General features: G+C 46.6%; 2 protein-coding genes across 2 annotated transcripts; one reads left to right on the top strand and one right to left on the bottom strand.

Annotated features, from left to right (window-relative positions):
• Nucleotides 1-222: 222 nt before the first annotated feature.
• On the top strand, nt 223-3,961 carry PADG_07667 (U2 snRNP complex subunit HSH155; the record flags this gene model as incomplete). Its single annotated transcript, XM_010764696.1, has 2 exons — nt 223-886; nt 969-3,961. 2 exons carry the CDS (start codon nt 223-225, stop codon nt 3,959-3,961), a joined length of 3,657 nt encoding a protein of 1,218 aa, XP_010762998.1.
• Nucleotides 3,962-6,177: 2,216 nt separating this feature from the next.
• PADG_07665 (uncharacterized protein) lies at nt 6,178-7,551 on the bottom strand (the record flags this gene model as incomplete). Its single annotated transcript, XM_010764794.1, has 3 exons — nt 6,178-6,278; nt 6,397-6,890; nt 6,992-7,551. 3 exons carry the CDS (start codon nt 7,549-7,551, stop codon nt 6,178-6,180), a joined length of 1,155 nt encoding a protein of 384 aa, XP_010763096.1.
• Between the last annotated feature and the right edge of the window lie 3,901 nt (nt 7,552-11,452).

Here is an 11,452-nt window from a genome sequence, read left to right as displayed (position 1 = left end):
TTCCCTTTGTGGCAAAATGCGAAAATTCGGGTTATTCAGCAATTGATTTTAAGCCTCCGAAAACATGCGACATTCGGTTCTCAGCAACAACAGAAAACAGCAAAGAGAATAGCTGTTGCCATCCCCATCAGTCCGTATCTGGTTGTATCCTACCGCCTATTATTCATGCTAGCCCGGAGTGATCTCTTTTAGCTGGATCTGAACAATCCCTTGGACGCAAGCATGTCTGACGGTATGCTAACCCCCACGCTTGATGCCTATGTGCCACAATTAACTTCTCCATTTCTAGCCGACTTCGAGGCCATAAGGCGCCTTCAAGCAGAGCGAAATGCTGCAGCCGCGAGCAAAAAAGGTTCTAAGACTTTCGATGCATCCAGCCAACGAACTGACGTTTCGACCAAGGCTTCCCTGACTGAATCCTTCGATACTACCCTCTACGATCGCAACGGAACAGACAAATATGCAGAATATAACACTTCCATTCCCGCCAACGGCGAAGATGAGGAAATAGAGGACGGAGATGGAGGGTACCGTCTGACCGGACAGTATACGGCGACAAGGGAGCAAATGAATGAATTTGCTACCGGGAAAGGCGTGGAGGAAGAGGACATCCTCCTGGGACGTGAGAAATCCTCTAGGATTTCAGAGCGTGAAACTGATTATCAAAAGCGACGATTTAACCGTGCACTTACCCCGACGCGCGCCGATCCTTTCGCTGCAAATGGGAATGAAGAGGTAGAAGGTCAAACTTATCGAGATGTAATGGCTCTTCGCGAAATCGAAAAGGAGGAGGAGCGGGTCAAAAAGCTGATCGCGGACAAACAAGCTCAAGGCCAACAAAATGGATCTATTGAACATAAACCAACTTTGCAGTCGGAGGAGACTGGTAAAGAAAATTTGGAAGCGGGTTCTACTTTGGCAGTTGTTTCGGGGAAAGAAAAGAAAACAGAGATGGGACGTGTCTTCAGAATCGACTAGTGCTCCAAGTGGTGACCAACCGACTGAAGTGAAACCGAAAAGATCTAGATGGGATCAAACACCTGTACCAAGCGCCCCAGAAGAGGCTCCCAAACGTCGGTCAAGGTGGGATCAAGCGCCATCTCTTGTCACAGCAACACCTGTCGGTAACGAAGGTCTTGCGACCCCAATGCATCCTTCCCAGGTGGCTGCACCTGTGGTGCAACCGGCATTTGGTACTGATATTTCGGGTCGAAACACACCTTTGTCTGATGAAGAGCTGGATTTGATGCTCCCTTCCGAGGGATATAAGATTCTTGAACCTCCGCCTGGGTATGCGCCCATTCGAACTCCAGCCCGAAAGTTAATGAGTGCTCCAGCGCCAATGCCAAGTGTCAGTGGGTTTGGGGGATTCATGATGCAAGAGCCCGAGAATGCCCGTGTGATGGGAAAGCAGCTCCCAACAGATATCCCAGGTGTTGGCGATCTGCAATTTTTCAAAGCGGAAGATATGCAATACTTCGGCAAGCTTGTCGATGGAGCAGACGAGAATACCATGTCAGTTGATGAACTAAAGGAACGAAAAATTATGAGATTGCTCTTAAAGGTCAAGAACGGCACCCCTCCAATGAGGAAGACCGCCCTTCGACAACTTACCGACAATGCTCGCCAGTTTGGCGCAGGGCCTCTTTTCAACCAGATCCTTCCATTACTCATGGAAAAATCGCTCGAAGACCAGGAGCGACATCTGCTGGTTAAAGTTATTGACCGTGTACTCTATAAACTCGACGATCTTGTTCGTCCCTATGTTCACAAAATCTTGGTTGTTATCGAACCCCTCCTTATTGACCAAGATTACTATGCTCGCGTGGAAGGTCGGGAGATTATTTCTAACCTTAGCAAAGCCGCAGGACTTGCCCACATGATTAGCACCATGCGTCCTGACATTGATCATGTTGACGAGTACGTACGAAATACCACTGCAAGAGCCTTCGCTGTTGTTGCATCTGCACTTGGCATCCCAGCCCTCCTCCCTTTCCTAAGGGCTGTATGTCGTAGTAAAAAATCATGGCAGGCAAGGCATACTGGCGTTAAGATTGTGCAGCAAATTCCGATTCTCATGGGATGTGCAGTTTTGCCGCATTTGCAAGGCTTGGTGGATTGTATCGGGGACAATCTCAGTGATGAACAAGCGAAAGTCCGCACCGTTACTAGTTTGGCCATTGCTGCTCTTGCTGAGGCAGCAAATCCGTACGGTATCGAGAGCTTTCAAGATATCTTAGGGCCTCTTTGGACAGGTGCAAGAAAGCAACGTGGCAAAGGACTCGCTGGCTTCCTCAAGGCTGTCGGTTATATTATCCCGCTCATGGACGAGGAGGGTGCAAACTACTTCACTAGCCAGATCATGGAAATTCTCCTACGGGAGTTCTCTTCTCCCGATGAAGAAATGAAGAAGGTTGTCCTAAAGGTCGTATCCCAGTGTGCTGGAACAGATGGCGTCACAGCCGCTTATCTAAAGGAGCATGTGCTAACTGATTTCTTCAAATGTTTCTGGGTACGGCGCATGGCGCTCGATAAAAGAAATTACCGACAAGTTGTGGAAACGACAGTTGATCTGGGACAAAAGGTCGGAGTAAGCGAAATTGTGGACAAGATTGTTAACAATTTGAAGGACGAAAGTGAGGCATATAGAAAAATGACAGTGGAAACTGTCGAGAAAGTCGTAGCGTCCCTTGGTGCGGCGGATATTGGTGAAAGGCTAGAGGAGCGGCTTATCGATGGTGTCCTCTTTGCTTTCCAGGAACAGAGCGTCGAAGATATTGTCATACTGAACGGGTTTGGCACTGTTGTGAATGCACTTGGTACCCGCTGCAAACCATATCTACCTCAGATTGTCAGTACGATTCTCTGGCGCCTGAATAACAAGTCAGCAACTGTCCGTCAACAAGCAGCAGATCTGATATCTCGCATCGCCATGGTCATGAAGCAATGTGGTGAGGATGCTTTGATGGGTAAGCTCGGTATAGTCCTTTACGAATATCTTGGCGAAGAGTATCCAGAGGTGCTAGGTTCCATTCTTGGAGCCTTGCGGTCTATTGTCACGGTTGTTGGTATCAATCAAATGCAGCCGCCTATCCGGGATCTCCTTCCACGTCTCACTCCTATATTACGAAATCGTCACGAGAAAGTACAAGAGAACACGATTGATTTGGTGGGTCGTATTGCGGATCGAGGCCCCGAATCCGTCAATGCCAGAGAATGGATGCGAATCTGTTTTGAGTTGCTTGATATGCTCAAAGCTCATAAAAAGGGTATTCGTCGCGCGGCAAATAACACGTTCGGTTTCATTGCGAAAGCAATCGGTCCTCAGGACGTCCTCGCGACTCTTCTCAACAACCTTCGTGTCCAGGAACGTCAATCCCGGGTCTGTACAGCTGTTGCAATTGGCATCGTCGCGGAAACTTGTGCACCCTTCACCGTTCTCCCCGCGCTGATGAACGAGTATCGTGTACCTGAACTTAACGTTCAAAATGGTGTTCTCAAGGCTATGTCGTTTCTCTTCGAGTATATTGGCGAGATGGCGAAAGATTACGTTTACGCTGTTACTCCACTCCTTGAAGACGCATTAATAGACCGCGACCAGGTACACCGACAAACAGCTGCTAGTGTGGTGAAACACATTGCCCTTGGTGTTGTTGGCCTTGGATGCGAAGATGCAATGCTGCATCTACTCAATTTGCTCTATCCGAATCTTTTCGAGACAAGTCCTCACGTTATTGATCGTATAATCGAAGCTATCGAGGCAATCCGCATGGCTGTTGGAACCGGCATTGTGATGAACTACGTTTGGGCTGGCTTATTCCACCCTGCAAGAAAAGTACGACAGCCTTATTGGAGGCTTTACAATGATGCATACGTTCAGGGGGCAGATGCGATGGTGCCATACTATCCCACCCTTGAGGATGAGGGTTTGGCGAGGCATGAGTTGGCGATTGTTCTGTGATTATCGAAATTGTTTTGTTTTAACCTTTTGGGGTGGGCGTTTTTTTGATTATATCTAGCCTGTAATCTCACACTTGAGTTCCTTTTATCTCTGGCTTAATATTTCTACCATATGCGTTTCTTTTGAACTTTTTTTCTCTCACTTATTTGCGGCATGCGTTCAGCGGGTTGGTTGTCCATTTCTTCACCTGTTCATTTTCTGTACTTTTAATGATATTTCTGATTTAAAAGCATCGCCGTTTTCTTCAATCTCAAAATTGATGGAGAGATAATTCCATAGTATTTTCGTGACGGGTCCAACCCCATGGCAAGCAGAGAATTCGAAGGTTGTGCGTGTGTTATTACGGCTACACCTCGAGGTTGCTGGATAGGAGATATTCTGTAATTCCTCCTTATCTGTAGGCATAGCTGCGTCCTATATACCCTGGGTGAACCCTTCAAGCAAGTCCAGGAAATCCGCCCTATACATGAAAGCAAACGATAGATTCAGCTACAGGATGTCCAATTCTAAAACACAGGTGGCTCCAAGGATCCTCTGTTGGCTCCATGAAGCCCAGCCCATCGCCACCTCATCCGCGTTGTATGCGTGTTTTATATTTAAGGACGGCCAACACAAGTCTATATATTGTAGGGGAACAATTGTGGCTTAAAAAGGATGAAAGCATCCAAACTTCAATAGTTCCAGCGGGTGGAAGCCGAGAGTTGTTGATACACCGCTGCCAAGTAAGTAGGTTTTATCTCCAAAACGTCCTACAAAGTCAGGTTGTCAAAGACGCCGAGAGCTAACCGACAAACTACGCAGAGTTTTCTTAAATTGGAGGGATGCAGAACATGAATACAAGAATGATGCAGAGCAAAGACCTGTCAACATGAACAACAGGTATTATAAACGGCTTTCTTTCTCTAAAGGTCAAGGAGAAATTCATCAAATGATCCTTTATATTTTGAATGTTCTTGCGTGTAAGGTAAAGAGAAAAGAGTATTAACATCAATAAGGAAATTTGTATCCACTAAATTAAAATTGAGAAAATTAAACAATATGTAAGCGAGTGAAAGAAATTATTAACGGCCAATTAAAAAGTGCAAATTGGAAGTAAACGATGCACTACCTGACGGGGTAGTCAAAGATGTGACAATGATGCTTTGGTGAATGTGTGGTTCAGAATGCCATGGCCTTCTACCGTCGCCTCCCAATAATTCACCGCATTGCCACTGATTTAGCGGGCACCTGTAGCTAAGGAGGTGATGATATATAGACTGCTGTTGTGGGGAAGCAGGGAGGGCATTCTGCGGAGGAAACCTGGTTAAAACTAGGTCCGAGCGTTGCCATACAAGCATTAATAGATGCGAGGCACAGCAATATATAAGAAAAGAAGAAATGTAACAGGAGAGTCAGGGTTAAAAGCGAGGGTAAACCCAGAAAGGGCGAGCCAAACAAGATAATCCCCATGACGTAGGAAGGAAAAAAGATCAAGGGCGGCTTACAATTATAACTGCAACCAAGATAAAAACGAGATGACATCGAATATACCGTGGTATCAACCAAAGAAAGGAACAATGGGTAATGAAAGTTCAAGATAACGGAAGAAGACACAACCTGACATAAGAAAACGAACCGCGATGGAAGCGACCTGACCTGGTCTAACGAGGGTATACATTTGAAAAGAAAAAATTGAAATCGTCTGACCCCTCACGTAAAAACGAGCACCTCTATCAAGAAAAAACGTAAAACAACAAATATCCTAAAGTACGGCCCCCTGGTCTGGTGCAATACCCTTCCTGTGTCATCTGTAAAAAATAAAAATAAAAATATAAAATATAAAAAAATATAAAAAAAAAAGTCAAGACCAAGGACCAAAAAAATTGAAGGGAAAAAAAACCTCACTGGGGGTATCTTTTTGATTCCAGCTGCGAAATTTCGAATCAAAATATTCGAGGTGGATGAAGATAAGAAAGAAAGAGAAAAACCTATAATACAGCATTAAATGATGTTTGTTAGACACGAATAGAAGAATCGCGCCAGGAAGAGTCGTAGATGGCAGAATTTGGTGTTGCGAGTGCCGTCTCAAGCACTGATATAAAACAAAAGAATTACAGTTAAAAAGGAACCACGTCGGTTTGCTGCGTTTATGGCAGCACCATGAGAAGAGGTAAACGTAAATTGCAAAATATTCGAAAGCAGGGCAAATCCAAACAGCCATTTGCGCAAGGAGGGTTTCATTCTTGCTGTTGTTCCGGCGACTGAGACTCTTTTTCGCCCTTGTGGACTTTGTTATGTCGTCGAAGATTCGATACAACAGAGAAGTGACGTCCACACCCTGGAAATTCACAAGGGAAGGCTGTCAATCACATGGGCTTACATCAGTATGATTCCACACACATATTATTATCATGAGAGATTTGCATATATATCATATATATTTTTGATGAACTTACGTTTTTCGCCTGTGTGGCTGTACATGTGCGTTTGCAGGGAAGAAGGACGGGTGAATCGTTTATCGCAAATTTTGCACTTGTGCTTTTTTTGCGTGTTCGATGGGATTTTCGAACTGAACTGGCCCATCATCGACTGTGGCCCGGGTATGGCACCGTGTATGAGACCTGACGGTCGAGGAAGGGTTCGCGATGGCATGGCATCATGGGATTCTGAAGTTGTAGAGCTATAGTCGGTGACGGAAGAATCGACAGAAACAACAGACGCACTGTAATATGGACAATTCCCCGCTGAAGAAATTGATGAAGCGGATGAATGCGCGGACGTAAAACAGTAGGCCTCTCGAGATCCCCTGATATTTTGAGGTCCGTAGATATTTCGAGGAGTTGCCAGATCCTGACTCAGCGCGACCATGCCGCGACTGGCATCTAGGGCATCGCCATATGTGGAGGATGGTAGTGTTTGCGACGGTGAAGTTTGCGCAGGGGGCTCATTTCTAAATACCAAATTAACATTTCGTGTCTCGCCTTTACCGGCTAAACTTCATTGTTATAGGGAGACCTTCGGCAAGGGGAAAGTGAAAGCCTCAAAACTCACCCTAGAGAGATGTTTCTTCCATTTGCGTGTTGTTGTTGTTGCTGCTGCTGCTGCTGATGATGATGATGATGCTGCTGCTGTTGCTGTTGCTGTTGCTGTTGGTGCAACGACTGTCCATAGTCCATGGGAGGGTAGTTGGTCGGGGTGAAAGAATTTATCGGGGATGCCGACGTGTAGCCCTGAGGTTGTTCAAAGTTTGTCCGCGGAATCTCCGGGGCCATAACGATAAGCTGCTGCTCAGAACAGCTGTAGGCAGAAGGAGCAGGATTGTAGCTGCTGCTACTTGTGGTCATTGATGGGGCAGATGCAGGCACACTTGCGTATGGCAAGGAGATGGCTGTAGGTCGGGAGACCTCATCCCGCTTTACGATCGGATTCACCACGACAGAGCTTGTGGGAATAGATGTAGAGTAGATTGGTTGCGGAGGATGGGAAGATGAATGCGCGGCCCAGGCGTCATTGAATTGCGGAGGGCCTGCGTGAACATGGTTATGATACGCATTGCTGTAGCCCATACCGCCGCCGTACTGGCGGTTTTGGTTTTCAAGAACCATAGTCATGGAGAAGGCTGGCCGCGGTGGCAGGGTTGCAAATCGCAATGGCCAGGATGCAAAGAGCGGGCGCAGGTCTGAATGACAACAAGAGAGGAGTAGTTTCAGGTGGACGATCAATTGACCGGTGGAGCTCTTTTTCTCCTTGGTTTCTTTTTTTCTCTTCTAATGTTGCCGATTCCTCACAAGCTCGGGCGGTTATCTCTGGGTGATGTGCAGAGGCCCCTCGCCCATGTGAAGCACGAATTTAGGCCGATAAATGACAATCTGTATGTCGGACTACAGGAGAAAGTGGCAGAACGAGGAGAAGATAGAACGCATGTAAGCATGTAGGAAGCCGGTCCAGGAGAATTTAGCTATGTAGGACCGAAGGGGAACAGCTCGTGTGGTTCTTGATGCACAACGCGGAACAAAAATATAAAAACGAGGCCAGGTTGAAGGTCTGGGGAAAGGCGATCGGCGCAGTTAAGAGTGTGCGTTGTGAGAGTAGAAGAAGAAGAAGAGGAGGAGGAAGAGGAGGAAGAGGAGAAAGAGGAGGAAGAGGAGGAAGGGCAAGTAGATGTGGTACTGTGAAGGATACAAGACAAGGTACACAGCTCGCAGCAGAACATGCAGAGAAGTACAGAGTTCAGTGATGTATGACCGTACAGTACTATACACGGGGGTATGTATTGTATGTATTGTATGTATTGTATGTATCGTATGTATGTATGTATGAATGTATGTATGTATGTATGATGTACAGAACTGTACGGGAGGGTGGAGATCTGCAAATGCCACCAGTATGTTCAACAACTAAATACCAGACGGCTGGTGAAGCTGAAGTATCCAGGCGGCTGGAAAAGCAGATAGCAATGCGATAATGGGAACGGAAAGGAAAACAATGATAGGTAGAGAACCTTGGATATCAGAAATCATTCATGGGGAAAGGTGAGAGAGGAGAGAGGAAGAAGGGAGCTGAGAGCAGAGTCGGTTGAAATGGAGTACTCTTTATGTGGTAGGCAGCTGATACCCACCCCCTTTTACAGGGTAAACCCTCTTGAAATTTGTGCTATTGGGCGGAGCTGGGCTTGCGCTGGGATGATGATGTAAAAACGACAGCGGAGCTGATGTGATGGGGGGTATGATGAAATGCCCCAAGGGACACTGAAGCTGGATCCGCAACGGGAGGCTGCTACTTTGACGCTCCGTGTCTGTTGTTCCCATGTTAAGGAACTCAGCAGTGACGTAACAGGTTTTTGCAAAAACGGTTACTTTCCCGGGATTTATTTTGAAAATAACGAAACGCATCGGCAAGCAGTTTCGATGCTTAGACTCCAGTGTCAAAATTCAAGCAACCTCCCTGTTTGGAAACCTTTTCCATTCCCACCCCCTCTTAAGTAACCCTCGCAAGGTCTTCTTCCTCTCCAGATCATTTTTTTGTCTATGGCCCCACAGGGACACACTCCCACCCACCGGTCCCATTGGCGATTGACCTACCTACCAGATGGCAGTATTACGTCTATTCGAGGGCGGAATAATTCACCGCTGTGTGGATTGCAGTGGAAGGAGGGGGTTGTGCGGGGGATTGGCCAAGGGATGCCGGCATTCGTCGATATTCTTTCTGCGCTCTCTCCCTGCTGATTGGGGAGGAAACCCACCATCTGCCCTTTTCCCTAGTGGCTGGGCTGCAAGAGGAGATCCGTCAAGCCATTTTCAGCCACGAAACGTAATCCAAGATTGCTTGTTTTTTCACGGTTTACGCACACCCCTGCGTTGCTGACGCGGCCCCTTCATGGAAAGAAAAATAAAAGAGGAAAAAAAGTAAAGCAAAAAAAGGAGAAAAAGAAAGAATTCATTGTGCGATTCCTGATATTCTTGGCGTGTTCTTTTCGACGGATTATTTGATTTTCTGTCCCGTTTGGGACGTAACCGGGCGTTAAGTTTGGTTAGTGGCTGGGCTTATGGCTTACTTACATGACTGCAATGTTATGGCGGAAACAAGATCAAGGGAAAATTCACCATCGATTTTTCCTGGAATATATGGCTTCTGATCAACTAAATAAACCTTGTCCTGAAACCTCGTGCACGGCTACTTTTGACTGCCCTGGGAGCGTTTGAACTAGGTCACGTGATTATATATATTTACGGGAACCAGTTTTTCCAGCGGGAAGAAATTGAAAAGATTTCCCCTACTTTCGATTGGGCTCTCATCCTCGTATCCCCCACCTCGGTTCCGCACCCCTTTTATTGTTGCGATGGACTGTCATGTTTTTTTCCTGTCAGCTCGGGGTCGCTGGTGGAGGAGATGTCTGCATATTGCGGACTCCGTCGAGATTAGTTCGCGGCGTATGATCTGTGCATTCCCACTACTCCGACTCCTCAGCCTTTTTGCATATCAATATCGAGCATTGGCTGGTGCTGGGGAACGGGATTCACTGCTACAGTGCTCTGTGCGGAGTACATGCAAACTACACGAGGTTCTTAGGGGAAGGGAGACAAAATTCAGGGGCGGAGACTATTGAAGGTAATCCTCGCAGGAGAGTGTCTGTCAATCCTTGGGTATTATTCTCTGCAAAAACCATGGTGAAGAGACACACACATTGCGCAGGGACATGTTATTATTCCTTTCTTACTCACACAATGTTGAAAAACACAAAAGAATAAAGGAGACAATTCTGAAACAAGCTATTCTTCTTCACAAATGATTATCAGGGATGGTAAATGGGGAATTTTGCAAGGTCATACCTGTTCTGCTGTTGCAGATCATAGACATCCCCTGTGAACGTTGTTCATGGACTTGGTAAAAAAAATGACGGCAACCGAAAATCCAAGAGCAAAATGCTAATTGAGAATATCTGACAGAACATGACAATTTGCCCAACTTTTAGCAATCTCAGGTCGTACAAATGGAGTGAGTACATGAAAATGCGCTGCTCAGGAACTCAAAGACACTGCATATTGATGAGAAAACCCGTGGGAATCAGTAAGCCAGGGAACCAGGAAGATACCCAGAGGGACGACAGGTGTCAGACTCATGATTTCACCTCTTGGCGGTCTTACCCCATGGTGACCAGGAGGTCAGATGTCATATCAGCCATGATCACAACAGCTTCCAAAACAAGGAAGACGATGGGATTTCCATGGCACCTGGGGCTACTCTCTCCCCTGACTCCGGCTTCCGGTCTCTGAAAGAGCACGTTCATTCATAATATCCACAAGACACGCATTTCGACAGTATCTAACCCAATTCGATGTATGAAAATTAAAAAGCAAGGCATCAGACGGAAACTATACCAGCTTCTTCCATGACGCTTGCTCTCTTGCCCATATAACAAGAGGAAAAATCGCGTTCGGGAGAGTGGTGGGACATGCCACTGTCCCACAGTCAGAGGGAATATTCCACAGGTTCCTAGTTCGGCTGTTACACAGCATTTGAAAAAAAAAAGTGCATCTGTCCGGAGTGGAAGCTGTGATGAGGTTTTCGCAACAGGAGCACCAGCTGAAAAATTACTACAGCGCTAGGCTTCAACAGTTTATCAAGCTTGGGAGGTTGGGAACATCCACCACGGCTGTGGCCTTTTTCTCCTCGAGCTGCAGATTCTCCTGGGTGGAAGGATAATAATGGAACAGGGTTAAGTCGCACCAGTGTTGGCGTGTGGACATCGATAGTTCATTATCCATACGAATCTGAAAAAAAGAAAAGAGAGAAAGACACACCCCACACCAACTTCACTGACTCCAGAGCCGTAAAAAGCACCCACAGGGGCCCACAGTCGGACAACAAAAAACCTCCATAACCCCCCCAAAAATAGCTCCAACTAAACGGGCACTTAGAGGACTATCCCCACCCAGCCTGGGAACGTTAAACGAAGCACCCCCCCTCTCCTCGATCCGTCCTTTTCGGTTAGGGGAGTCTTTTTAGGGTTCC

This window comes from Paracoccidioides brasiliensis (genome assembly GCF_000150735.1).
Source record: "Paracoccidioides brasiliensis Pb18 unplaced genomic scaffold supercont2.12, whole genome shotgun sequence".
Taxonomy (NCBI): Eukaryota; Fungi; Ascomycota; class Eurotiomycetes; order Onygenales; family Ajellomycetaceae; genus Paracoccidioides; species Paracoccidioides brasiliensis.
Note: the sequence above shows the minus strand (reverse complement) of the source record. Positions and strands in the feature narration are given on the sequence as shown.